The following is a 27198-nucleotide window of genomic DNA, read 5'->3' on the forward strand; positions in this document are numbered from 1 at the left end:
CATAACTAAAATGGTTATTAATTATTTAACCTTTCCCAAAAAAAGTGCTTGATTTTTAAACTTTCTCTACAAATCAGCTTTGGAAAAATGTGCACCACTTGTAGCAATGTGCTTTTCTCACCAATTCCACAAATAAGTGGAGCCCAAAGTTTTCATTTTTCCTTTTTTTTTTTGGGTTCCATTCTTGACCTTTAGTGACCAAAAAAGGTGTATGGGGCGGAGGGATTCACAGCAATTAAGAGTTGAAAATGGCTGGAGTTTATTAGTGGACTTAGTATCTCTAAAGAGGAAACTGGAATTGACTGTTCAATTGACAGCAATAAGAGCTGAACTTGATGTATCATTGCTAGGGAAAAATATGCCCTATCCTTTCAGGTTTTAAGTAACCATTTCTCTCAAATAGCAAAAATATGAGAACATAACTTATAACTAAACCATTTCTTCTCCATGACACTGTAAATCTAAAGAACTTGGTAAAGTTTAATCAATTAATTAGCAAAGCAAAAGTACGAGAGAAGATAAAAATTGGCTGAACTCAATTCTTTTCCATTGTCACTTTAGAACTAAAACGTCACAGAAACAAGGATCGATCAAGTGGCATGGACTCCTAAATATGAGTTACCATGACCACTATAACATTTTAAAGACTCAAAACCGGTTAATACTGAAACTTAACAAGACTGGTAGGAGTGCATGCTAAACCTACATTTGCCTTTAGATGGCTTTCTTCAATTAAAAGACAAAACAAGAAAGAAAAGTTTCAGTTCGATGGTAAATTCTATATGTGACTTCTACATCCATATTGCATTGGCCTTGATAAGCAGTGGCTTCAACTTGCCCTGAACATTTAGGTTCATAACCTCATCAGAACCACCAACAAGTAGTTTCCCTATGAAAACAGCAGGAACAGTTGGATGGCATCCTAATGCTAGCAATGCATTCTCAATGTCCCTTCCTTCTGGATATTGATCAAGCTCATAAACCGTGGGATTTGCCCCGAAGCTGCATATCAACATGTGAATAGCATGGGATATGCAGCAGTTGCTCTTGCTGAAGATCACCACTGGCTTTTCTGAACCCAATCTCTTCACTATATCCATTCTACTTTTGGCAAAAATGTGAAGTCCTGGGCTAAATGATGTGCTCTAGTATTTTACTTCAGAGGAAGTTTGAGGGCTTGCTTTGTGTGAAGGCCTGAAGTGCTTGAAGGTATATATAGAGGGCTGGCTGGCTCCGGGCTAGTGATGGAAGATTTATAACATTTTTCTTCACAAAATAGCAAAAGGGCCGCAAGATTTTGCTTGGAAAGTTGATGCGTTGGGGTTCATATCAGCAGGTACATGAGAAAAGGATTGATGTGTATTCCTTCCTATAGAGTATCACAAGTTGCATTAGCATCCTTGCATCGGTTGCTCATGCAGAAAATGGAGAGCGGTAGGTGATAGATAAGCAAGTAAGAATCTTTTGCCTTTACTTGATGCTTTGTGCGGACGTAGTACGGCTCTTGGATTCCATACATACGTCAAATTTGGGGGAAAATATCAGTATTGTACAAGGATTTTTTTTTTTTATTATTTGAGCTTTCTTCGTTTTCTTCCTGGAGAGCATGACCAAAAATAAATATGAACCTTTTTTTTTTAATGGTTCTGGTCACAACCAAGAGTCCTAGCATGCCTCCAGGACCATCGATGGCTTATAAAAGTACTCACATATATTATACACCAAGACAACCCTCTCACATTTGTAGCAGAACTCGAACACATTCAACTTTTTTGTGAATAATTAATCCGCCCTTAATAATTGATCCAATGTATATTTCCACATAGGAATATAATAGTTGTATGCAATACAAGCACATATTAGCATGAGTGAACTTGAAGTAGGACCAAGCACACATTCAGCTCCTGTAATTCTTCTTATGATACTCAATTACTATAAATTCATATATGTTTGGTATGACTGCCAATTCAATTGTGTAAGTTGACAAATTCAATTTACCCCTATGTTGTTCTCAAAAGCCAAATCCCTTTTTGGGCAATGTCAATAGTACAAAAGTGGCCAGAGAAGATGAAACGAGAGATGGACTTCTCAGAACATTATTCCTTCAACTGTGTGGTGCAGGGGAGGGATTCCCTATCAGGTACTAATGCTACCTTTATTCTATCTTTTTTATACAGCTTAGACCACTGATCAAAAGAGAAAAAAGAAACCATTGTTTACCAGTTGATTCAGCCCTCGATTACTAACAAGAAGGAATCCCCCTCTCCAAAAGAAACGAAAAAGAAAATCATGATAAGATCGGATAATTTGGCACCCATCTTTTTCAAGAAACAGCATACATTCCTTAACCAAGCCATTTATGAGCATGGTATCGAAATCCGTACAAAACGAAGAAGAAGGTACCGAGAAGGACTTTGGAGGATAGCAGATTCTCCATATTATTGTTCTCTGTCACAAAAGAAGATGCTTTCTCGATTTTCTCCGCATGACAAATGGCTTAAACAACCTGGATCCAACTATGTTTTCTTTCCCATCATATCAGATACCCTTTGACATTTAGGTTCACTTGGAGTTGCGGTGCATTTACCCCAAAAAAAAAAAAAAAGCTTTTAAGCAGTAAAAATATTTTCGGTAACTAATTTTTCGTAACTTAAGCTGCCCAAGTTTTGGTAACTTAAAAACAACTTTTGTTTGTTTGACCAAAAAAAAAAAAAAAAAAGCTTCTGTTGAAAATATTTGTGTAACAAGTGTTTCTTTATAATTCACCGTAACGAGACTTAATGAAGCTAATAATCAGTTCTTGAACTTTTTGAAATAAGGTTAAGGGGCCAAGGATGGAGCTTTTATCAAATCCACCTCCACTCTGTTAAAAAATTTTGTTAGACTACAATTTTGACCTTAGGCAATTTGGATGAGTGCAACAGATATTCATTTCCAAATTTTCCAAATATATAGACCAGCCACCATAAAGAACACAAATAAATTATCTCAAGCACCAGATTTCACTTTAAACCCTCGAGCCTGATAAAATATAATATATGCTGATAGTATATGTGATAATTTATCTAAATTTGAATTTGAAATCCATTTTTTACATATATTTTATGTATCTAACTGTAATATTACATACATTATTGATACTTACACATAAGATTTACTCAAAAATATAAAGTAACACATTTGTTCTGTTATTCCTGAGCATCTTAAAATTGATCAAATAATTGTTTTCTTTTTTTTTTTTTCTCTCAAGAACAAAATCCGCATTGTCGAGCCCCAGCATCCAACACTTGACATTCTAACATCAGAAAGTCGCGTCACAGTGCCAACAGCAACTTGCATTCTTATCTTTGATTTGAGAGTGCAAATGACAGCAATTCTCCTCGAGTTAGTAGAAGAGAATCAACCCTTGAATTGGCTCGAATGGTTTCGGGTAGCCTAGTTAGGTCCCGAAGTCGTATGTTCGAGTCACCTCTCTATCGCTACTTGTACATCCTTGAGAGGCGGGATGCACCGATGCAGGAAAATTAGTCTGGTAAAATTGGAATACTCCCCGTATTTAAAAAAAAAAAAAAAAAAAAAAGTAGAAGAGAATCAAAAGATGGTTGGTACCCTCCGTCAAGAAATTAAAGACTGAAATGGTGGAAGAAAAAGGTGACAAAACGTGGGACATAAGATTGTATCTTATATTACAAGCTAGAATACTACAGATAATTTCCACTTTTGAAGTTTGTTCTGCAAAAAAATTCTCCTTTCATTTCAATGTCTTGCATACTTTGGAAATCTTGGATCCTTTTTTACGATCAATCATCCATAATCAACCACGAAGTAAAGCTTGAGGAATTTAAGAAGATGCTTGCTTTATTTCGAAGTACATTAAACAATAGGAAAAATACCTATTTTCATCCCTAAATTTTGACTTATGGACACATTTCTTCCTCAAATTTTTAACCAATTTTATCCTCAAATGGGAAACTAATTAGTAATTTGAACGGAAATTAGACACCTGACGAATATGAACCTCTTGACTGAAAAGCCTTGCATGACTTAAAATTAGCAAAATAGGATGGCTATTTTTACTCTCCCAATTTCAATTTCCATTCAAATTGATCAATTTCTTGTTTGAGGATGAAATTGGCCAAAAATTGATAGTTCAGATACTAAATGTGTTATGCCAGAAAGTTTGAGAACAAAATGTATCCATGACCCAAGGTTTAGGGATGACAACTGGCATTTTCCCTTAAACAATATGTATTTTGAAACAATTTATGCATTTTGATATTGGCATTTCCCCAAGTAAATTACAGCAAAAGTTCAAGCATGCATCGCCTAATAGAACATACAACAAATCAAATGAAATTGAGAAAAATATCGTAGGAGGAGGGATGGGGTTGTGACCTTTAAAGCAGATGATTTGACCACACGAAGTGGATTATCTAATGTTTCAACTCCATATGGCCATAACCACAGGAAATTAGAAAATTTGGAGCAAAACCAACAGTAATAGCCAATGACATGTAGCACATTCCCGCACCATATTAATTAACATGAAACTAATTAAATTTCAAAAGTTTCAGGTAGATAAAAATTAACGGCATCAAGATCCAAAAAGGAAAAGAATAATCCATGCACAGTGCTGTGCTATCAAAAGTTTGCCTATAATTCTCTTTTAAGATATGAAAAACAGAAATTTTCAATCAATCAGCCACTTCTTACATCTCTATAAAACAAACCACTATCCCAAATTGTTTATCGCATTTCAAAATTTCAACTTTTTAAGAATAATAGCTTCATGATGATGTCAATGAATTTGTACTCTCTAAAATACAAATTTTAAATTTGAATTTAGTATGAAACATGAACAAAGGTGGGAATAACATTAAAAAAAAAAAAAAAAAAAAGGGGATTAAAAGTAACTTTGACTATACTAAAATAACAAACATTTTGAGACATCCATTTCTCAAAATAGAAAGCATAATATTTTCAATGGACGGAGGAAGTAATGATTAACAAGATGAGATGTTTTAGCAAAGACACAAGCAAAGCTACTGAGCACACATCGAAACGGACATGGAAGTGCAGGTAAGCCACAGAAGAGGATAAACTAGATGATGAAGATCTCCACCAGCAGGCTGCAGCTCATGCATTTTCCATCTGTTTACTGAAGCGTTTATTCTGAAAACGCAGATCTTAGAAGTTGCTACAGACCATTCTCAGAAATTTTGTTCCAAGGATCTCAAATTTCATGACAGGCAAGAAATTTAGTTGGATCAGCGAATAGAAACAATTGACGGCAGTTCAGGTGAACTTATCCATTCACCTATAAGAGCTTGAAACAAAGATCATCACATTTAAAAACAGAACAGATCAAAAAATTCACGGAACTACATGCACAAGACTTGTTGCAGAAAAAGAAGATATATGTATAGAAATCATTAATCATATAAATCTATCAGCAGAGTCGAAATAACTTACTTGAAAAAAAAAATAAAGAAGGAAAAAGTAAAGGACAAGCAATGTCATGTCTAACATTACAATGTAAAAAGAGAACAAAATTGTTGCTTCAGGCCCAAATTTGATACATGTTTTCAGCAACATCGACGTCACAAACACTACATTTTGACAAAGGATCAGTCATCCCTATTGAACTGAAGTTGGAATGACGGAGTTATAATGCTCACCAAGCCCAAATGCATGCCTATGGTATGACAGCATAATACTTTTATTGGATAAGCCATTTCCACCTACAAATTTGTACTCATTTCCCATCTCCACATCAGGGAAGGATCCAGAAAATATCATGATATGTTTCTTCAGGCAATGAGTTAGAGCACCAAGTTCCAACTGTCCTCCCCATGCTGCCGTTGATTCCACTTCTGTACAATAATTCTCAAACTTCTCTGCAAGGGTATCAGTGGATTCTCCATCTGCCATATTCTCAGAGAGGAAAAAGGGCAGGAATTCAGATGCATGATTCCTCATATATGATGCAACCATTTGCCGAAGTTCCTGGAAAGTATAAGGAGAGGTACCTCCAGCCTGGAGGGCGAGCTGATCCTCAACAGCTCGGTAAAGACAATGCCCATCTGGCTTCATTTCATTAATGACCAATCCAAGTGGCTCAAGTTTCTTTTCTAACCTCTCATTTTCTGCAACTCTCTCACTGACAATGTTACACTGCTCTTCTCGTATTCTTTGCTCTCTGGCTGCTTCTTGTTGAGCTCTTTTCTCACGCCTCTGAACACTTTTGCTTGGTTTTGATTTCTCAGTTTGATTGGTCACTGAAACTCCAGCAATGGCCTTAACCAAATTGTCAAGATCTCCTTTCTCTTTCTTGTTGCTGCTGCCATAACCTGCAGAAGCCAGTTCTTCTGCATGTCTTTCTTTGAGTTTTGCTGATAGATTGGATATCTCTTGCTCCACTTCTTTCTTCTTAGCTTTCTGTTCAGCCTTGCTGCCCTTAGCAGCTGCCTTTTTCAATCCCACTTCCTTATTTTGTAATTGGGAGATCTCTTTCCTGCAGTATACATGAATTAAAATGCTTTTATTCACGGTAACCAATTCAAAACACGGTGGTTCTACTTATCTGTTTCAAAATAGGTTATCAATTACTAAAGCTTTAATATTCTTTTCTTTAATTCAGGAAATTGTTGTAGAAGTTCCCAATGCAAATCCATTCACTTTCAAACTATATATCAATGGCAATTAACATAAAACATCTAAGAATGTAGAATTGTTAGACAGAGATAGAGAGAGAGAAGGGGGAGAGATAACTGAATCAACAGTGGTACACCATATTCAAAATTAGAGAACTGATAAAGTCTAGACAAACATTACACCACCTATGCCTAGAAAGCATCTCCTCAAGGCTTTCTTCCTTCTTCACAGGTGTGTCTTCTAAAATCTCCTCGGAAGGCTTACCCACCACCTCAGGTCCATCCTCCATTTGCAACTCTGAGATTAAACAGGACAGCAATATTGGCATGTCAGGCAAGCATCACATTTCGATGACTATAATTTTGCATTGTGAAATGAAAGAGACATTTGTCACTTGATTATTATGATGTATCCTTCCTTCATGTCTTAAATAAGCTAAGGGCAAGGAATGAAATATCACGAAAGATCCAACAAGTAGTAGTAACTGGGTGTAATGGCCCATGTATATACTTCGTTCTTTTCATCTGGACATGCTCAAATGGCAGTCAGGTTAACAGAGGTCAACGCGCCTTAAATCAAGAATTCTTAAACCTACAAGAACATGCAACTATTGCACATTTAGTTCATAGTCTAGACCAGGGGTGTGCAACGAATTCGAAATCGGTAAATCGGAAGTTTGAAATCGGAAGTTTTTGAAATTTTGACATGTGAATTGCCGACCGAATTCAAATTCGAATTGGCCAATTCCGATTTCGAATTCGATTCCGAATTCAATTCGGAATTTACCGAATTCGGAACTTCCGAATTCGTCAAATTCAAAAGCCTGTTTTCCAATTTTTTTTTTAATAACTTCTCGCAAGTCTGCATCACAATACAGGCAACACCGGCAGTGGCAAGCAGAAATATTAAATGATCAGTTTCATATTCTGATGACTACAGATTCTACGAAGGCTGGCTGTGCAGATGCATCTTTGGTTAAATTAAATCTAGCAGTTGGTTCAAAATGGAACCAACACAATCAAGTTGCTGCAAGGAAATCATCTTGAGAACGGCCAAAAGGTCGATTGAGGAACATGGCCAATCGAACTCCACCCTGAGACCTGGGAAGGCAACAACTAACGGTGGCAATAGCAGTGGCAGTAGCAGTAACTTATACAGAGTCCATTTATTACAATACTAATACAACCATTCCAATCCACGAGAATAAAATAGCAGGCACATATGTTCCAATAAACTGCATTTGGGAAACTGAAATAAGACCAAAACTACCAAAATTGACTAATTTTTAGATCACCTTCTTAAAAGATATTGCTTTTATTGAAATTTCGCAACTACTAGAATACTCACAAGCTGTTTGATGAAATGCCTAAGAAAAATAAACTAGAAACACAAATTAATAACAATTATAGCATAGCCCCTATTAAGTAAAATCACCAGCGTACATCAATTTGTCCTTGAAGATGAAGGCTGATGATGGCTTGAAGATGAAGACTGTCGGGCTGATGATGGCTAGCTTGATGGCTTGAAGATGAAGGACTAGAGTGAGAGAGAGTGAAGATGAAACCTGAGAAAGTAGGCAAGCTGAAGGCTGAAGGCTCATAGTTGAGCTCCTTCTCGACTGAAGACTGGTAGACTGGTGGCGGACTCGGCGGAGGAAGGAAGGTGAGAGTTGTGAGACTGGTAGACTAGCGGGGGAGGAAGGAAGGAAGACCGAAGACTGGAGCTTAAGTGCTTAACAGATTAGGTTTTGCTTTTTTGTCCTTTTTGGAGGTTGTTTTGTAACTTTGTTAATTGTTAGATGTATAACGTATTATTGTTAATTTGTTATTATGTTATATAATATAAATTTTATATTACATATATTGTAAAAAAATATTCTATTATATTATATATATATAAATATTATAAAACGAATTTGAAATTAGTTTTCCGCTTTCGAATTCCGCATTCGAAATTCCAATTCGAAATCGGAACTACCAATTTCAAAAACTATATTATCGAATTCGATCCGATTTCGACTAATTTGAAATCGGAAATGCCGATTTGAATTCCGAATTACCAAATTCGAAATTCCGAATTCAATTCGAAATCGGTCGGTAAATCAGAATTTTTCGATTTTGCACACTCCTAGTCTAGACTTAAATTTTGACCTTTACACATTTCAAGGCCATAGAAACGCTCAATAGATTAAAAGGTCCCCTTTCACTAAAGACTTTAACTTCAGTTTTCCAGTTTACGTCCAGTGAGGATAGGCCATATTGTAATCTCAACATCAAAAGATTCAAGGGAAGGAACACCCATCAATAAAGCCATATAATTGGAAAATGTCACACAATAATATAACCAAAAGTAAAGGCTTGATAACAGAACACCACAAATCTCATTAACCAGATCATGACTTACTGGCATGAAAAGTATTGGGTGATAACTATCAGCGTAGAAAAGTACTAAAGCAGTCCTATTCCTTTTCATTTATTTCCTTTCAAGAGAAGAATGTTATACAATTAAAAAAATTTATGCCGTTTCTCAGTTTTAAGCTCATCTTATTGTGGTCTCAGAGTTTCTACTATTGGCACATAAAACCCTAAGCTTCTTTATGATTTCTGAGTGATAACAACCCAAAAGTAACTAAATGTAGATCAGATTAAGTCAAAGCTTGCAAATTTACATGCATAAAAATACACATACTTCTGATCCCCTCATTTTCCACTATAATTCCTATAATCTTCTTCAGTATTTAGCTTGCATTGATTTTAGAACAATTGAGATGTAAGTTTAATTCACCTATAACAAGCACGTCCTTCTTACGACTAAGCATTTTTCTCCATGAATCTAACATTCTACGGCATTGACAACACACGTCATGGTTTAGAAGAATGAGAAAGAGATCAAATATTTAGGGCTCCTATGGTCTGCCTTATAAACTGGCTTTGATTATTTTGATGATCAACAAGTAAGAGAATCAACTACCATAACTTCTTCCATCGCCCCTATTACACTCTCTGCATTTTATTTATGCCCTTGCTTAGTTCTAATTTCCTGTTTGAATTCAGACACAAGCAGCATCTATTGACTTTATCATCCTAAGCTGCTCTAAGACACTGCACTAGGGGCCTTCTGACCACCCTTTCCTGAGACCAACTGCCAACATAATTGGTGGATCTCTCTGGTCCTGGTGGTGAAACTAAATGACTCACAAGACCAGGTTAAGACAACCTCAAGCAGTGCTTCCAGCCAACAACAAACACTACTCAAGACTTCGTTTAAAGTGTTAGCACTTAAATAAACAAGCATCGCTTATTGCTTTGCATTATTAAAGGAACCTAATTGAATATGGATAAAACATCCAAAAACCCTAAACTTGAAAACAAAGTGCATAAAAAGGTGCAGCTGGGCAAGCAAAGAAAGGTTTGTCCACTATAAATCAAATGCAAATAGACTTGAATCAATCTGCACTCTACCGAATGAATGATTTCTTCCATACGTGTTGCCAGTAACAATTCAGCACTACTCTTCCACCGACAAATGTTATAAAAGTAAACATTCTTTGCCAACATCCTCACTTCTCAATTAGTCCAAAAAATGACCAGCTATCCTAAATGGGTTTTTAGTAAACCTTGATAAAGCCCTTGTGAATCATGTAAATTAAGACCTCATATTAACTTAAAAAACAACTCATACTTCACTGGAATACGCCTAATTATTCGTAGCAAATTCTTCAATAATTTCATAACCCTCAACTACCCATCTCTTCAATCTCATTATTAGTTTAGTTTCTTTCCAATCTCAAGTGCAAGTGGAGTGCATAAACTGGAACAAAACCAAAATTATTAACACAAAAATCAAACTTTGACAGCACCGATTCAATTTCTATTTAATCATCAACTTTTTCTTTTATTTTGAGCACAAATGTAACTTTATTTGATAAGAGAACGCATCATACACAGAGAGGACAAACCTCAGTAACAAACTGCTGAACAGCCAAAAAACCAAAAAAAAAAAAAAAAAATTTACCCCCCCCCCCCAACCTAAATTAAGACAAAACACAGTACATAATAGAGGAACTACTCAAAGATATCAAAAGGCAAACTTCATTCAATAGCTAGTCCACAATTCTCACTCATGCGTTCACCTTGTACCCCTCCACGCTACAACCAGGAAAAAAAAAGGAAAAGAAAAATTAAACAAGATTCCCAGACTTCCACAGGTATCCAAATTTATAATTGTACCCAAGTTGTGGCAAGCATTCAGCTGAATTCAGTAATTAATATGCTTTCTTCATGATAATTCCACGGATAGAAAAGAACAGAAAATTCGATAAATATCTAAGACTGTAGAATAAATAAGCCCATGAAAAGAGGCGGGAGGTGAAGAACTGACCAAAAATAAAACAAAATAAAAACCTGGCGGTGGCGGTGGCGGGCGGCGGCGGCGAAAGAAGAAGAGGGAGATAGGCAGAGCAGAGGCGGGACAAAGACCACGGCAATACTAAAAACAGAAGAAACTTTTATGTGGCCATAGGATTATATGCATATTACGAGTGGAGAGGCCCAAATTGGTCCAAATTGGTGTTTTTAACCCTAAGTTTCTTAAATTGTTCAAGCCTAGTCCTAGAAGTTATTTTTCTAACAAATAATAGTGGTCAAAAATAAATTTTCTAACAAATAAATTTAAGTGAAAAATTAATTACTATTTTGGCTGTCCAAGAAACTTTTATATGGCTTTATCTTCCTGCAGAGGAAAACCAATTGAGGAAAAAAATTTGAATCCACAAAATATATACATATAATTGGTCCAAATTGGTGTTTTTAAACTTTAAGTTTTTAAATTTGTTCAAAGACTTCAAGTATTATAGTCCTACTAGTTATTTTTTTAACAAATAATAGAGCTCAAAAAAATTTTCCTAACAAATAATTTTTTAAGTGAAAAATTAATTACTATTTTGGTTTTCCAAGAAACTTTTATATGGTTTTATCTTCGAGTGGAGAAAAATCAATTGAGAAAAAAAAAAAACATGAATCCACTATGTGTATATATATATACACACACACATATATTTGATCCATCTATGGAAGAACCATATAATTTTGGTAATTTGTTATTGTTATTATGGATAGGTGTAGTAAAATTGAATAACTAAAGGAGAAAGATTTTAATTAGAATAATCTCATTGAAGAAACATGGGCGTCAAAAGGTCAAGCAAGCAAAAGAGATTAGTGATTAGAGCATATGAGGTACACAGAATATTTTATGGCTAGTTGCCTTTTTTTTTTTTTTTTTTTTTCTAATCCACTAGACCACTGGTACAATTGCCAAGAAGTTAAAAGGTAATGATATGGTACAGTTTAAAGAGGAAGATAAGAATTTGACGTAACTGTCTGATACCAAAACATACTTCCAAGTTCCAACATGCATTGAAGGATCTTAGACTTCTTGAATGACAACTTTCAGTTCATCTGAGAGAAGAAAAAGAACAAATCAACAGGTTCAGGCAAAGCCCTCAGAGTGGCAAATTTTCTTCAGACTCAATGCTGAATCCCTTGTCAGAAATGAATTCCTGCTTTGTGACTGATCAAGTGCATTGTTCTCATTCTTAAATCATGTTGATTGTTCTTCTCCACGAAACTGCCATAATTTCATGTTTTGATCACCCTGCTGTTTCAATTGCTTCTATGCACTCCACAACTGTTGCTTTCTTTGACATTGCAGAGATTAATGCTTCATGAAGTGCCTTATTGTTCTTAAGCAGTGATCCAGAAAAGAGTACCTACAATGTAGTTTTCAGGATTAATTGTGTTGGTAAGTAAATGATGAGCTCATTGCTTGCAAGACTTGGTACTAAACACATAAATCAGACCAGGCTTATGGTGATCAGTTGCATAAACTTACTGCCCATCTTGTGAGGTTTTGTTGCTGATCTTTGCTAAGCTGTGGCTTGCTCCTATTTATAAATCTCTGAGAGCAGGGGAAGAAGCCAAATCAATGTAACTAGAAATCTTTCCAAGGAAAGTGCATTTTCAGGAAATCCTTAGACCTGAAGAGTGAATAGATCAGCAGATTGGCCAACCACTTTATCGTATGTTAGTCCCTCTGCTGCCAATCCAGCCATTGCAATTACTGCTAACCTGAGAAACATAACTAAAGTTTAGTTTATTAGCCTTTCAAAAAATCTATCCTTAAAACTTCAGTTGAGCTTTGGGATAGGAAGGTTCAGATTCATCCAAGCAGAGGAGCTTTGATTTATTTCTCCACCATTTGAACCACAGCTGGTCCAAAGTTCTTCAAGATTAGGAGGACAGAAATAGAAGGCATTGGACACTTCAGAGACTGACGGTAATTGCCTTTAGGTGCAGTCCAATAAATCCACCCAAGTTTTGACATGAAAAGGAACTTTCAAAAGCTCCAGTGAATGAGAATCCCGGTTCATTACCTTGTGATTGTGTATCATTCTGAATTACCTATTTTTTCCCCAATAAGAAGTGATTCCCTTCTACATACAAGAAAATTTAATAAGGACTTTCAACACTAGGTCAGTTCTTAGTATTCTTTTTCACCATAAACTTAGGATCTGAAGTGTTGCTGCAAAAGTTGAATGGAACAGTATAACATGAAATAGACATGCCTTAACGGTTATTTCGACTCTTCTTCAAACAAGAACATCACATTGGCTAGATATTAAAGAGGAAATGGTAATAAGATAATACACTTCCCATTATATCAACAGGCTCTAGTATTAAGACAAAGATACCTGTCTAGTTCTTTGGCATCAAGCTGTCCACTATATATCAGCTTTTCTAGTTTTTCATCAATGAGATTGACATGTTCTTTTCCAATATCCAGTGAATACCCAAGGATAGGAAGGCCAAGTAAGTAGGCAACTGCAATTTCAACAGCAAATTTTGTCATGCCAAAGCAAAATATTTGGGGTACACACATATTTTGCAAAATTGTACGAGACAGCATCCACTTTCATCATAATTTGGAGACCACCTCCTTCTCTTTCTCCTCCTTCCACACTGTGGTCACGTACAACAAAAATAAAAGAATTCCTTGAGGGATTTAATTTCTCATCTCAGCTTAAGCTTTATGACTGAGTATTGTGGCTTAAGGCTCTCCCCCCCCCCCCCAAAAAAAAAACAAAAAAAAAAAAAAGCATTTGGTGAATTAAGTTTTACATTTCAGATTCCTTTTGTCTGGTATTTCATAAAACAATATATAGACAAATACTTCCTTACATTTGCAGATCTACATTTGCCATACTGAAAAAGATGTTACCTAAAAAGTGAGCTGCCTCATGTCTAGCAATCCTCTCCTGGTAATCAGGAAAAAATGATGCAAACCCACCAATGGCTGCCTGAAGGAGACTATATCATGAATACATATCAGCATTTGCTGTAAGACTTGCCTTCACTCTTATCACTCCCTCTCTTCTCTCTACGACTACGCCTGTCTTCTGACCTTGTGTCTGTGCTTCTTTTTTTTTTTTTTTTTTTTGTGTTTTTGCATGTACTATCGATGGTTGGGTGTACAGTGAAAGTTCTGTGCCTGTTACTCGCTAATCTCACTTGTCTTCAGTAGACAATCATGGAAAAGTTAACTTTTCACACTTCACATCTATCAAGGCATATGAAAAGATGTATCTTATGACTTACCCAGGGGAAACGCTCCCAACTGCCAGAACAATTAAAGAGATGCTCCCAATTAAGTATGGAAGAAAGAAACCCCAATCCTGAAAGAGCATAAAGTAGAAGTATTGGATGAAACTTTTCAGTGAACTCCACATGGTGGTAAAGAATATCTAGCTGCATATTGGAGTAGATGATGATCATATACTATGCATCACTAGACAATCAAGCAAAAAACTGCAGAAATCTAACAAAAAGGAGGTGACTTAGTGTCTCAAATTCATACAATGTACTTCAATTTGTAGAGCTTTTGCACCTATTTACCTAATAAAGCATAAAATTGTTTATGGCAACACTCATTTACTAATATAAGTCGCATTTTGAGTGGTAATATCATTAATCATATGCTTTAAGATCAATATTACAGTTTTTTACTGTTATTGTAGCTTTAAGTTCACCAGAGAAGGGTGCTCCAACACAATGATTAAGGCGTGATTCTCATATAGATGAGAAGAAAGATATTTGCCTGCATGATTCATCTATCTATGCTCGGGAGTAGACAAAATAAGTATGCCAATGGACATAAAGCTTACCCCAGGAAGCTGGCTAGTGAGAACACCTAAAAAACCAGTTGTTCCTACCACCGTAAAGAGAAACGCTGCCTGCACTACTGGAAGAATTAGTTAAACTAAAATGAATCAGAACTATTGTAAATTTCTTTGAGGAAAATTATGAAAACATAATCTCCATTTTCTCAAGTAATTATACATAATGCTGCAAAGAAAACATCAGAGCCAATGCATCAAGGTTTTATGTTTGAATTCTGAGCCAAATTAAAATTCTTCTTATTTTAGATAATGCAGATATAGGACACACCAATATCTCTATTTCTTGAAGAGCTACAGAACCGGTTAAGACCTGCAAGGTGGCCTTATAAGTTGAGACCTTTTTTAAGCATTGAATATGCACTTCTATATAATCAGTGGATGTGTTTGAGAATATGCATTTTATGACAAACTTACATCATTTCTAACACTTGGGATTGCAAGGTTCTCTGCATTTTTAATCCCAAGGGTTGTCAACTCTCGAAGAGATGTCTGCGAGAGAAATTTCAGAACAATTGTCATTTTTATGCAGATGAAAACAAAAGAATATTTTAAGGCACCAACATAAAATATATGTTTTCAGAGTACATGTATGCACAGATTTGTAGAAGATGTTAATGCTTGAGTAGAACTTTCCCATAACTTCTCATTCTCAGTTGAGACTGACCGTACGGCGTGATACATATGGCTGAGAACTCCACCTTTTCGCCCAACCAACTTCACTCAGCTGATCAAGTACTTCTTTAACTGCATCACTTTCTTTCTGCAGCATGTCAATAGATGAGAACAATATCAAACAAAATGTAACTGAGGCATTGCAGAATTCTAATATTTTTCTGATCAAATGGATAAAAGAAAGGATTGATGTGCACAAGCATTTTATCCTAGTAGCGACTTGTCATACCATAGCAAAGAACTGCATCTGGACATTTAACGGGTCCAAAAATGCTTCATAAATTTTAAAACTTGAACTCGTTTTTGGTTAAATTTGCTGAAGATGCCTTCAGGCTATATCAATAGCTAGTGATGTGATAGACCCTAAAATTGTTTTGCATATGCCTAATAAAAGAAGGGATAAGAGAAGAATGATCTTGTGATACAGTAACATTTACACTGGTCAATTTCACAACTTAGTAAGAAACTAAGTAAAATGCCTTTTAATAGTAGTTACAGATTCGTGGCAGGACCAATGATTGGCCTCAGGAGTTAACCGTTAGCATTTAATATGTGAATATTAGTGGTACGAAAATCAGAGATGGACATTATTATTCATGTGCAAATCTTGTGTGCTTTCTATGTTTTAAATGTGCATACAAACGTTAAGATGTGTACAACTAGTTTTCCTGCAAATCTGTAAACAAATGTCGTCTGCTAAAGGCAATAACCTATCCTCACTCAATCTCAAATAAATTTCTCATAACCACCGTTACCATTTAGCTGCCTACGGTTTTACAGTGCAGAACATTCCAAAAAGAATTCTGCGAAGATTTCACTCTGAATCGGTTTCAAAAATGCCAACTTTCCATTTGTCCGTATATGGATTCTCATAATAGTCAATAATTTCTCCAAAAGTGAAAAGTCAGACCAATTCAATGCTCACATTTTATCTAAAATTAAAAAAATGGAAGCAAAAATTAGTAAAAACACCTCAGATGACAACAATTTTTCCATTTATATCCGTAAAATGCACTACTAATAATCCACAATAAGAAAAACCCGCATGGAGAAAAATAAAGGTTGAAAAACAAATTTCTGTGAACAAAAGACTAACCTTGGAAATTGCAGATTCAAGAATGCTGAGGTCCACACCAGAAGCAGCAGATGAAGAAGCTCTTATCCTCCAACTCATGGGATGCCTGAAACATGTTCGATTATTCCAACATTGTAAATTAATATGGGAATGGCAAAACAGAGAGGAATAAAGGGTTGAAACGGAGGTGGAAGCCATATGTTTTCCTCAGGTTTTCTTTCCTTCTTTCTGTCTTCCGTGAAGTTGGTCCGGGACTCGGGGTCTGGGGATAAGGTTGGCAAGAGGACTTGAATATACGGTTACAAATGTACTAGTCTTTTTTTCCCCCCATATGGACCCTATGTATTGAGATTTAACTGTAGAGACCTCCTCCCATAAGGCAAAAGATAGACATAATACTTTGTAAAAATTCCCGAATGGCATTTCCCAGGTACCGGTTGGACTTGACATTCCTGGCATTGAGTACCTTAAAATACGTTAGCAGCGTATTTGGTCTCGAGCTCGAGGCTCGTCCAGCTCTTGAAAATTCAATTTAAATTCGATTTAATTATTATTTTTATCTTATTTAAGTTCGAATTCAATGTATTGTATTCAACTCAAATTCGACTTAATGTATTGTATTTTTTATCCCTTTGACCGGATAGGAAATTATTCAAAAAAAAGTATATAAAATAATACTGTAGCATTATTTGTAATGTAATTTATATGAGATAAAAAGTTAGTTAAAAATTATATTCAGGGTATATATATATATTTTTTTTTTTTGGCAAATCTTGACAATCAAACAGACCCAATTATTGTTATTATACTAACTTTTAGTGTATCAAAATTTAACCAAAATTATTTCTTTTTTTTTTGTAATTGAAATGCTTCATTTTCTTGCACTAAATAAATGAAAATTGTGCAATGATATCTCATTGACCTTCTAAAAGGGCCAACTAACAATTTATGATACTTCATATCTATAGCATAAACTGTAGCGGTGGACTGAAACTTGGGAAATGCCTTGGTATAAATGTGCATTGGCATGACTGTACATTTCCTGCTGAAACTGTGAAGATTGGTTTTAGGACCATATCAGGCAATGTTGTAAAAGACATTAAACATATGTATCTTGTTTGGAAAAGGAACTTCTGCACTCAGAATTAGAGCTGCAAACGAATCGAGTTGCTCAATTCCGAACTCGACTCAAGATCGGTGAACATCGAGCTCGAGTCAAATTTGAGTTGACCAAGTCGAACTCGAGTTTGAAAATACTAATCTTGTTAGTTCCCGAACCGATTCGAATTCGATTATATATATAATTTTTTATTTTAATAATAAAATTATATATATCTCCATAATATTTTATTTTTAAAATAAAATAATTATTTTTAAAAAAAAATTTAAACTCAAACTTGACATTTTAAACTCGTCGAGTTCAAACTTGAATTTGAACGAGACTCAACTCGATTAGGCCGAAATTCGACTCGGTTCGATTGTTTGGACCCTTACACAGAGTATATACAACCATGATGTAGTCTACATTGGGTACATCAAAATGTGGGAAATGTGTCACAATCTAAGGTGCAAAATGTTGGGGATATTGCAAAGAAAATGGTTGAATGATACAAAGATAAATACACAAAATAAAGATTTCAAATCTTGATTCCAAATCACTTTTCTTTAGGTTTTAGTTGCCCATTATTTGTATGCAATAGGACTCGGACAAATTATCCTTCACCATAATTTGAAATTTGCTTGTCTTTTACTCTTTGCACAAAATAAGACAAATCCTACTTGAACTATGGGCTGTTTTTTAAGAGAATTCTATAGCGTAGAAAAGTAATTTCTATACATGATCCAGAAGTATTTGAAAGTTGCAACTTTTGTCTAATGAATCATGTATTTTCTTAGCCAAGTGATTAACACCAGTGGTTGGTCTGAAGTTTTTTCAGAGGTTTTAGACACCATTTCGAGGGGCATTAACCGTCAAAACATGAAAAATTAAACATTTTGACCGTCACTAAGGATGCATCCGCAGATCATACTGCATTTCCAATGGGGCGCTCATACCCTTCTAGTTTTCTCCACAGCAGAAGGATCCCTGCACTCGTATAATCACTGTAAAAAGGACCTTTTGTGGAAGTTACTCGTATATATATGGCTCAGGATTTACGAATGAAATGTACAACAGTGGTCAAAATCACTGAACATGCAGCTGTATTTGAAGTAGAATGACTATAAACATATGAATTTGAACCTAAGTGACATGCAGTTGTACGAGAGCACAAGATTTCCATCCAGATGAAAGGTTTGACAATGCTGAAACCAATAACCAAGGGAGTAGAATTTATAGTACCATACACGAATAAAACACATGAACTGAACTTTATCTGATATCCAACCGGTCTATGCGAGCACAGTAAATTAATTTCAAATCAGACGGGAAAAGAAAGGTACATACAAGAAGCAGGACTGGTCCAACTTACATTGCCAGCTGCAGATGAACCCTATATGGTATATACACATAATAACATTACAGAATCTAGACAGTGTCGGGAATGCGGCCGAATATAAATACAGATTACTTTCCAGATGGGCTGTAGCAAACTTGGCCAGCAAATTATCTGCCAATGTACCCCAGATGGTGGTGACTCGGACTACGCAATACACCTCGGCACTTTCGAGAATCTGAAGCAGCTGGATGGCTACCCCAATGTTGCTCCGTCACACAATCTGAGCTAGAAGAAACTACCAGTAGCATCATTCTGCTAAGGAGCAATTTATCACCTGCTTCTCAACTGGAGTAGTTGGAAAAATCGATTGCAGTGAGAATCCTGTGAAAAACACCACAATGGTTTTGTCGTCAACGAAAGTACCCAGGATAAATGAAATAGGAAGCTAAAAATCATAATGCATCTCTCATACAAGAAGATCAACAGTAAAGCCCCACGTGCTCAGGCAGCCCTCCTTTTCAGACCATAAGTAATGGAAGTGAATGGATGAAAATTCATTTTAGCTATAGAAGCAAGAAATTTGAAATTACATGAAGGGGAAGAAGAACAGATGTGAAGCTACCAGCTTTGGAAACAAAGTTCCATAAAAGAAGCCTGGCACTTCAATGATCATCAGCCTTTTGAAATGAATGACCTCACAAGCAAAACAGAATTTCTCATTCCCTTAAAGGTAATTGTGAATGCCAATGACAGATGGCAACGGGAGAAAATGACTTGAAAATGAACCAAAGCTCCAACAAATGAACTCAAATGGAGTATATGTTCTCATCTAAGACTTATCACTTAATAGTCGTCTGCAAATTACAAATAGTAGCTGCAAAAACATATACGATATTATCACCTTCAAGAACAAATTTTGAACACCAAGGACAAGTAACAACATGACAGAATGACTCAAAAATAAAAGAGGACCAAAATTCTAAGAGTTGAAACAGAGGGAAAGAAAAAGTGTAAGGTAGCTGACTACACACGCAATTCCATACTATAAAGTCATCATATAACAAGCAAAAGCAATCGTATAAATTGAACTTTCATGATAAATTCAAATGCTCACTTCTGGGACCGGATTGTTAAGAAAACCCGGGACAAACAAAAGGCAAGGAGGGTAGTATCTCACATTTGCAATATAATCCATGAGTGGTAATTAATGATGCTCAATAAAAAATGGACTGGATCTCAGGAAGTAAGTCTATCCTCAACTGGATTTCAGATAGATAACGCAGTAAAAACATTAACATCACTGATCCAGAATGGACAATCAAGACTAAACTACAGCAATGTTAAAAAAATATTGAATCTGTCTAAATCTAAAAAAAAATTCAAGCAATGGCAGCGCAATCATCATGGGGACATCAAAGTAGCAGAGTATCACATTATAAGGCCATTTTGTCAATCGAGAAAATATCTTAAAAAACAAACAAATCCAAAATGCTCGTGTTGAATTTGGCTCTAATCCATTTTGAATACATGGGTAAAACAACTGTGAGTATACCATTCAACTGAATCTCAGAATCTCCAGATTACAACATCAAAAATAAAGTACATAACTCAACAGAGAGGTGGGAAATGAGGAGAACAGCATCTCAGAGTCAATCCCCATAGTTTTCTTCACTGGTAATCAAAGTGCAAGGATAACAATTGTCATATATCATCACTGATGCTCATCCTCAGATCATAAAACAAATTAAACCACCAGTACAGACTTCAATATCGAAAAAGAAATTGAAAAAATGGCATTATGAAACCATTAGACTGATAATTATCATACAGGACCTCAGGAAGACAAATTAATCTTCAATTCCATTTGGGAAATTGCAGATAGATAACGCAGTTTATTTCTTATTACATCATCGGTCCTTCCAGGAAAAATTCAAAGGCAAATAGGATAATACAAAAGAAGAAAATTTTCCAGCAAGAAGCTCAAGAAGCAGTAATGAATGATTAAAATGTCTAAACAAGGAGGAGGAACCTAAAAGAACAATTTATGCCAGCGGGACTTCACAGTTAGGCAAAAGAACAAAAGACATAAAACACTAGTTTGGGTCTTCTGGGATTGGATGAATGACGTTGCTTGGCACATGAAAATCAAATGTTTTTAAACTCTTATGAAAGTGGAGGCAGTCAGTCTGTTGGGTAACCCTTGTTACAGTATAGGACATGTTCAGCTGCTGGCTTTATTCCATATATTTTTTGCTCCATAATTATATGAAAGCATATTTTAGGCAAGATGACCAATTAATATCAAATAAGGGGGGGAAGTCAATTAAAAAGTATAGAATGAACCAATCGAGCTTGTTCCTTTTTATGTGTGCTTCAGAGGTTCAGGGATGTTCCCTCGTCAATGGCCTTTCCCCCAATTTGCGCTCTATTTTCCCCTTTCCTCGCAAAGAATGAAGTAAAAGTTCACACTCTCTGCAACGAACCAGTTTTATATAACTATATATTTAATGACTACTCAATTAGAACGAGAGAGAGGGAAGTTTACATGCATGGTATAACCGTACAAGGCTAAACCCATAAAAAACAAAGCATTCAAACAAATGAATCAGATAACTAAATGGCTAACATGCTTCAAAGATAAAAGAACCTGAATATTATAAACAACATATGCACCAAAGAACAATTGCCATACCCTGCACCAAACATCACCATCAGAACTCAGCTGCCATACAATGTACAATCGCAGCTCCATTAGGAACTGTGAGAATCACGTCAGACCATAAAATCCTTCCGCTCAACATTCCATCCCCATCCTTCCAAACTTCAATATCCGCACACATTATCTCCACCTCCTTCCCGCTCCCCTTCCCCTCCCAAACTACACACAACCTTCCATCGAAATTCACCATCGTCGCACCACATAAAAACCTAGGCAACCCTTTCCCTACACCCCTCAACTCCTTCCAAACATCTTCCTCCACATCGTACCCTCTGATCTTCCCTAAATAATCATAACAATACAACACTCCCCGAACCACCGCAGCCCGCCCCCTCCACCCCAAATCAAGCCTTTTTGACACGTTTCCCCACTTCCCCAGCCCAACATCATACACCACCCCACCTCTATCCGCCATTGCATAAACTCTCCCCTCCACCACCGCGCTCGCGTGCATCCACTTCTCCCTCACCTCAATAGGGCTCGGCACCGGGGCCCACAACCCAGTATCCGGGTCAAAAACCTCGGCCCAGTTCACAGACCGTGCCCAGCTATCCACAACACAACCACCTAGAACATAAATCTTCCCATCAACAACCCCGGCCGCAGCGAACTCCCGTCCCACCTTCATTCTTGGGCCTTGCTCCCACCTATTAAACCTACAATCATAAACCCACATCGAATTTAACGGAATGTCGTTAATAGACCCCCCAATTACGTATATTTTCGGGCCTAGGACGGCGAACGCAGGTCCTACGGGCTGACACGGGATGCGGGGAAGGGGAAAAATGGGTTTTTGTGGGATTTTTCTGCTATGGCAATTAGAGAGGAGAGTGTACCAGTGGAAGGAGTAGTTGACGCGGAGGTTGAGGTAGAGAGAGGTTTGGGTGGTATGGAGGAGGGACCGGGTGGTGAAGAGTGCAGAGGAGGTTATGGCGGAGCGCCATGATCTTGAGACAAGAGAGAGCTTAGGGTAATAGTATCTGGGGATTCTTGATAGGCAGTTGATGGACACGTCATCTGGGAGGTCTGGGATCAGCTGGGGTTCGGCCGATGGTTGTGGCGGCTGGCCGCCACTGGTGGTGGTGGTCATCTAACCAATGGACTGTGAAACTTGGGAAATGCCTATGTTGTTGCAGCTAAATACGTATAGGGACTCTAAAACTTTGGAAATGCCTATATGTTGAATTATTGATTCGCAACCACCTAAAAAAAAAATTTGAAAATTAAATTCAAACTCGACTTGATTATTAATTTATTTAAGAATTCATGCTCGATTTTGATGTCATTATTATTATTTTTTAACTAAAATTGCTCATTTTATGTAATTGAAATGCTTCATTTTCTTATATATTAAATAAATGAAAATTGTGCAATACCGCATTGACATATCTTCTAAAAAGGCCATTTGACGTATACAAAGCGTTGGGGGCCAAAGGGTAAACGCAATCTGAGATTTCCAAGTTCGAACTGACAACGGGGAAACAAAATCTATCCAACTGAACTCTAAGATTGCCAAGGAAACAGTTCCAACCGAATTGCCAAGATTTTTAACCAGCGAGACAGTAGTAATGTGCTTAGCTGGAGTAATTACCAAGTAAACTGCATATTTTAGATCATACTCTGGTTCCTAGTTAGCTTCTCTTCTTGAACGGGCATTGGAGCAAATCTGATTCTAGCCAACTCAAACTCTTTCAATTTCAGGCAGTCATCAAGAGCATCTGCAGATGTGCAAATGTATTGCCATTACAATCCTTGAGAATCATGTAAATTCTGTCACGCAATTTTGTGCTCCAATGGCTATTTGCAGAAAAGATTCATCATCCCATTTATTAGACTCCTATCTCTCTGTAAATGAAAGAATAGAATGCTCTGAAAGTTTCTCAATAGACCATAAAGATTTGCACAAACTGGCTATAAAGATAATTTGAATATCAAAGAATCCTGACACTGTAAAACTAAGCCGAGTCTTGAAATTTTCTGCATAAATGGAGTGTAAGACATACTTAACATCAAAATGGAAAGCACCTGGTGCATCTTTCATGTTCTTTTAGTCTCCTTTTTCAGTTATAGAATGCAAAACCTCAGGCCTTTCCCAGGCAATTCCTGCTGGGATAGGCTTATGACGGAGGTGAACTTGAAAAATTTTGCAAAACTCTTGAACCAGAGATTTGTGAGTAATATCAATCAGCTGGTTATCATCAATGTCATACTTGCTTTCAGCTCCACGTCGATTAGATGAAACATGTTCCTGCAACAGACCCTTTATGCTTCCAACTTGACGATCTTGAATACCGCAAGGGACAATTTGACCAAATGCTGTCAGATCTGTGGCAACATTCAATGCTAATCCATGGTATGCTATCCACTGTGACACTTTTATACCAATAGCTGCCAGTTTTTGGTCTCCTGAAGGGGTCACAGGTGTTAGTCTCTGTCTATTTCACCAGCAATCTTAAATTAAATGCTAAATATGACATTGCTATTAAGAAGTCAATAGCAAATTAATTTTGCTATGAAACCACCACGCATGGATCCATTCAATCCAGCTTTTCCAGAAGGATAAATCCTAAAGCACATCAGAGGAAGGGAAAAGATGTCAAGCACAAAAGACAAGAACAATCTATCTGTAAAATTTTATGCATACGTGCTGAAAACTCCCAATTTTCAGATGATTATAAGATAGGGCTCTGAGGACCCTTCTCCCCTGACTTCTGGGCCAACCCAGTGATTATAATTTAGGTTGATTAATCAGCTTTGTGTTATTAGATGTCTTGTAGCTCATATGCTCTAATCACTAATCTCTTTTTCTTGCTTGACCGTTTTACGCCCATGTTTCTTCAATAAGATTATTCTAATTAAAATCTTTCTCCTTTAGTTATTCAATTTTACTACACCTATCCATAATAACAATAACAAATTACCAAAATTGTATGGTTCTTCCATAGATGGATCAAATATGTGTGTGTGTGTATATATATTGTGGATTCACATTTTTTTCTCAATTGATTTTTCTCCACTCGAAGATAAAACCATATAAAAGTTTTTTTGGAAAACCAAAATAGTAATTAAATTTTCACTTCAAAAAATTATTTGTTAGGAAATTTTTTCTGAGCTCTATTATTTGTTAAAAAATAACTAGTAGCCCTATAATACTTGAAGTCTTTGAACAATTTTAAAAACTTAAGTTTAAAAATGTGAGAATCCGAAAATTTTTATATTTTCTAAACATTATTTTATTTCCTTATCTACAATTTTATACTTTCCTTCAATATATTAACTTTATATATATTTTTATAAGTGAATATAGTTTTTCAAATCATTTTTCTAGTATGAGTCGGTTCATGTTAAGTTTGAAGTGTATTATAGATATGGGACCCGCTAGTGCGGTAAATGCGATAAAATTTTGGTGATTAGGTGATTTTTGTGTAAAGGAATATTATTTTACAAGGTGTTAGGAGATAATTAGAGATTAGCTAGATAGATTAACCATTGGGAGGAAGAAGATAAGTTTAAAACATTCAAGGTGCCAAGTGTCGCGACCCGATTGGAAGTTGGACTTTTGACCAAGGTTTTTAACTTTCCTAAAACTCAAATTTTGACCAAAATCATCTTCATTTCTTTCTCAAGTTGGCCGAACCATAGAGAGGAGAGAAGAGAGAAAAGCCTTCATCTTGTTCTTCAATTTCTTATCCAAATCTTGAGTTCCAACCGATTAAATTGCAAACCACTCCATAAAAGTGGTAGTTAAGGTAGTTTCCAAGGTGTTTGTGGAGTTAATTTGGGAGGAAGAAGCCTAAACTACCATCTTTCTTGTGATATAAGGTAAATTTGCTAGGAAATCCCTCTTTACATAAAAAACTAGGATATTTGTGGTTTAGCGTTACAATGTTTGTGATTTTATGAGAAATATTGTGGTTTGAGGTGATGATAAAGAATTTTCCGTTTTTATGATGTAATTTCTGCTCACATGTAATGATTGAGGGTTGGCCATGTTTTGCTAGTTTACTATATGAAAGATTAAAGGATTATGGAGTAGATTAACCTGCCTAAAGAAATTTCTAACTTATGTACTTAAATTTCAAATTTAGGGTTTCGAATTTGGCCTTGAAGATGGTTGATATTGGAGCTATTAATTGGCTTTATATTAAGGGTGTTATGGCCCTATAAGAGTGTGTTTAATGACTTGTAATTTGTATGTACAATTGAGGTGAAATTGGTGGTTGTTTGTAGGAGGGAAAAATAAAGATTTTAGAGGGAGGTACTGTTGAAATTTTTCCGCAGGAACCCTTGAGTAGTCTTGGAAAAATTGCTATATTTTCTTGTAGAAAAATCGGAATTTAGTTCTATTTGTTGTGTTTTAAACTAGATTCCTAGAGCTATATACCGTGAAAATTTTAGACCATGTTTTGGTCCGTACGATTTATGGTGATTTTTCAAAATTAACTGAAAGTGCATACCTATCCTGTCGTTTGCTGGATAAAGCGACAACTTGAGGCTCGAATATGACTGACTTGTGTTCTGAATCTTATCATAGTGTCTTCTGAAAAATTGTAAATCTTTGAATCTATTTCCAATGGTGTAAATTTTATCAATTTTGGGACTTAAGAAGCTTGAGATATAATTTTTCAAATAGTGTTATGCAAAATTGAAAAATTCTGTTTTCCTAGAACTGGTCTTACTTTCATTTTCCACTTCAAATTTGGAAATGGTGAACCATTGTAGGTAGAGTTTTGGGAAGAGGTGAAGGGCTTTGAGGTCGTTCATGTCTTTAGGACCAACTATTATCTTTTCATTCAAAAATCATATTTTAGCTCTTTGCATTTGTAGTTCATTTGAATAGGCATATGACTCGTAGTCGAGACTCACTTGCACATTCCGTTTACTAGGTTTTGGATGTGAAAACCTCAATTGTTTTATCTTGATTATTTTTAGGGTTTTACAGTGATCAAAACCCTACTTTGAGTGAAAACTTGTGAAGTTATTTTTGTTTGAACTGGTGAGTGTACCACTCCCCTGAATTGTTACTTAATTGGATCATCTGTACTTGAAATCTGTAACATGAATGACTATGAACTCTGTTTAGTCTAAATGAGATGAGAGTGTACTTTATCATACTCGTTATCTGGCCTGTGTGACTGTTTACTGTATAAACTGGAATCTGTTACTTGTATCTGTTATGAGCTTGAATCAGTTATCTGTGCCTGTTATAATGTCATTTGGAAGTGTATTCAACGACCTTCCTGTTAAACCTGATCTCAATCTCATGGGGAGTTAATTGAATCGAGCCAACAAGGGATTGGTCGAGAAAATTGACAATCCATGGGTGTCTGTTCCTAGGGAATCTATAGGTATTGGAAACTCTGGATTTCCGGTATACACGAATATTACCATTCATGTTCCTGGTGAG

At 36.1% G+C, this 27198-nt stretch overlaps 4 protein-coding genes, 2 non-coding genes and 1 pseudogene across 15 annotated transcripts; all 7 read right to left on the reverse strand.

Moving 5' to 3' along the window:
* Window positions 1–525: 525 nt before the first annotated feature.
* On the reverse strand, window positions 526–1206 carry LOC113702278 (monothiol glutaredoxin-S2-like). The gene has a single exon (XM_027223402.2). It carries the CDS (start codon window positions 1098–1100, stop codon window positions 792–794), a length of 309 nt encoding a protein of 102 aa, XP_027079203.1. The 5' UTR covers window positions 1101–1206; the 3' UTR covers window positions 526–791.
* Window positions 1207–5500: 4294 nt separating this feature from the next.
* LOC113702144 (OVARIAN TUMOR DOMAIN-containing deubiquitinating enzyme 5-like) lies at window positions 5501–11190 on the reverse strand. Of its 3 annotated transcripts, XM_027223168.2 has the most exons (4): window positions 11058–11190; window positions 6840–6951; window positions 6030–6514; window positions 5501–5924 (listed from the first exon to the last, which is right to left on the reverse strand). In XM_027223168.2, the coding sequence occupies exons 2-4, from the start codon at window positions 6941–6943 to the stop codon at window positions 5638–5640; spliced, it is 876 nt and encodes a 291-aa protein (XP_027078969.1). In that variant the 5' UTR covers window positions 6944–6951; window positions 11058–11190; the 3' UTR covers window positions 5501–5637. The 3 variants fall into 3 exon arrangements, with proteins under 3 accessions (XP_027078969.1, XP_027078968.1, XP_027078970.1); XM_027223167.2 differs by having other exon boundaries at window positions 5501–6514; XM_027223169.2 differs by having other exon boundaries at window positions 5501–6514; window positions 11035–11153.
* A 699-nt stretch (window positions 11191–11889) lies between these two features.
* On the reverse strand, window positions 11890–16970 carry LOC113701213 (uncharacterized). 2 transcript variants are annotated; one of them, XM_027221751.2, is made up of 10 exons: window positions 16656–16970; window positions 15473–15647; window positions 15302–15376; window positions 14873–14941; window positions 14307–14383; window positions 13930–14018; window positions 13403–13532; window positions 12689–12779; window positions 12544–12609; window positions 11890–12421 (listed from the first exon to the last, which is right to left on the reverse strand). In XM_027221751.2, exons 2-10 carry the CDS (start codon window positions 15566–15568, stop codon window positions 12302–12304), a joined length of 813 nt encoding a protein of 270 aa, XP_027077552.1. In that variant the 5' UTR covers window positions 15569–15647; window positions 16656–16970; the 3' UTR covers window positions 11890–12301. The 2 variants fall into 2 exon arrangements, with proteins under 2 accessions (XP_027077552.1, XP_027077551.1); XM_027221750.2 differs by having other exon boundaries at window positions 15552–15647; window positions 16656–16968.
* Window positions 16971–18985: 2015 nt separating this feature from the next.
* On the reverse strand, window positions 18986–22958 carry LOC113702183 (F-box/kelch-repeat protein SKIP6-like). 7 transcript variants are annotated; one of them, XR_003451081.2, is made up of 4 exons: window positions 21765–22958; window positions 21416–21507; window positions 20250–20743; window positions 18986–19453 (listed from the first exon to the last, which is right to left on the reverse strand). XR_003451081.2 is itself a non-coding variant. In XM_027223247.2 (3 exons), exons 1-2 carry the CDS (start codon window positions 22879–22881, stop codon window positions 21784–21786), a joined length of 918 nt encoding a protein of 305 aa, XP_027079048.1. In that variant the 5' UTR covers window positions 22882–22956; the 3' UTR covers window positions 18986–19453; window positions 21765–21783. The 7 variants fall into 7 exon arrangements, 2 of the variants coding, with proteins under 2 accessions (XP_027079048.1, XP_027079045.1); XR_003451083.2 differs by having other exon boundaries at window positions 21416–21544; XR_011817834.1 differs by lacking the exon at window positions 21416–21507.
* Window positions 20301–20382, reverse strand: LOC113702541 (small nucleolar RNA snoR27; annotated as a pseudogene).
* On the reverse strand, window positions 20709–20796 carry LOC113702528 (small nucleolar RNA snoR26). The gene has a single exon (XR_003451172.1). It is a non-coding gene; the product is annotated as a small nucleolar RNA snoR26 (small nucleolar RNA).
* LOC113702535 (small nucleolar RNA snoR27) lies at window positions 20899–20992 on the reverse strand. The gene has a single exon (XR_003451179.1). It is a non-coding gene; the product is annotated as a small nucleolar RNA snoR27 (small nucleolar RNA).
* Window positions 22959–27198: the final 4240 nt, after the last annotated feature.

This window comes from Coffea arabica, chromosome 7c (assembly GCF_036785885.1).
Source record: "Coffea arabica cultivar ET-39 chromosome 7c, Coffea Arabica ET-39 HiFi, whole genome shotgun sequence".
Classification (NCBI taxonomy): Eukaryota; Viridiplantae; Streptophyta; class Magnoliopsida; order Gentianales; family Rubiaceae; genus Coffea; species Coffea arabica.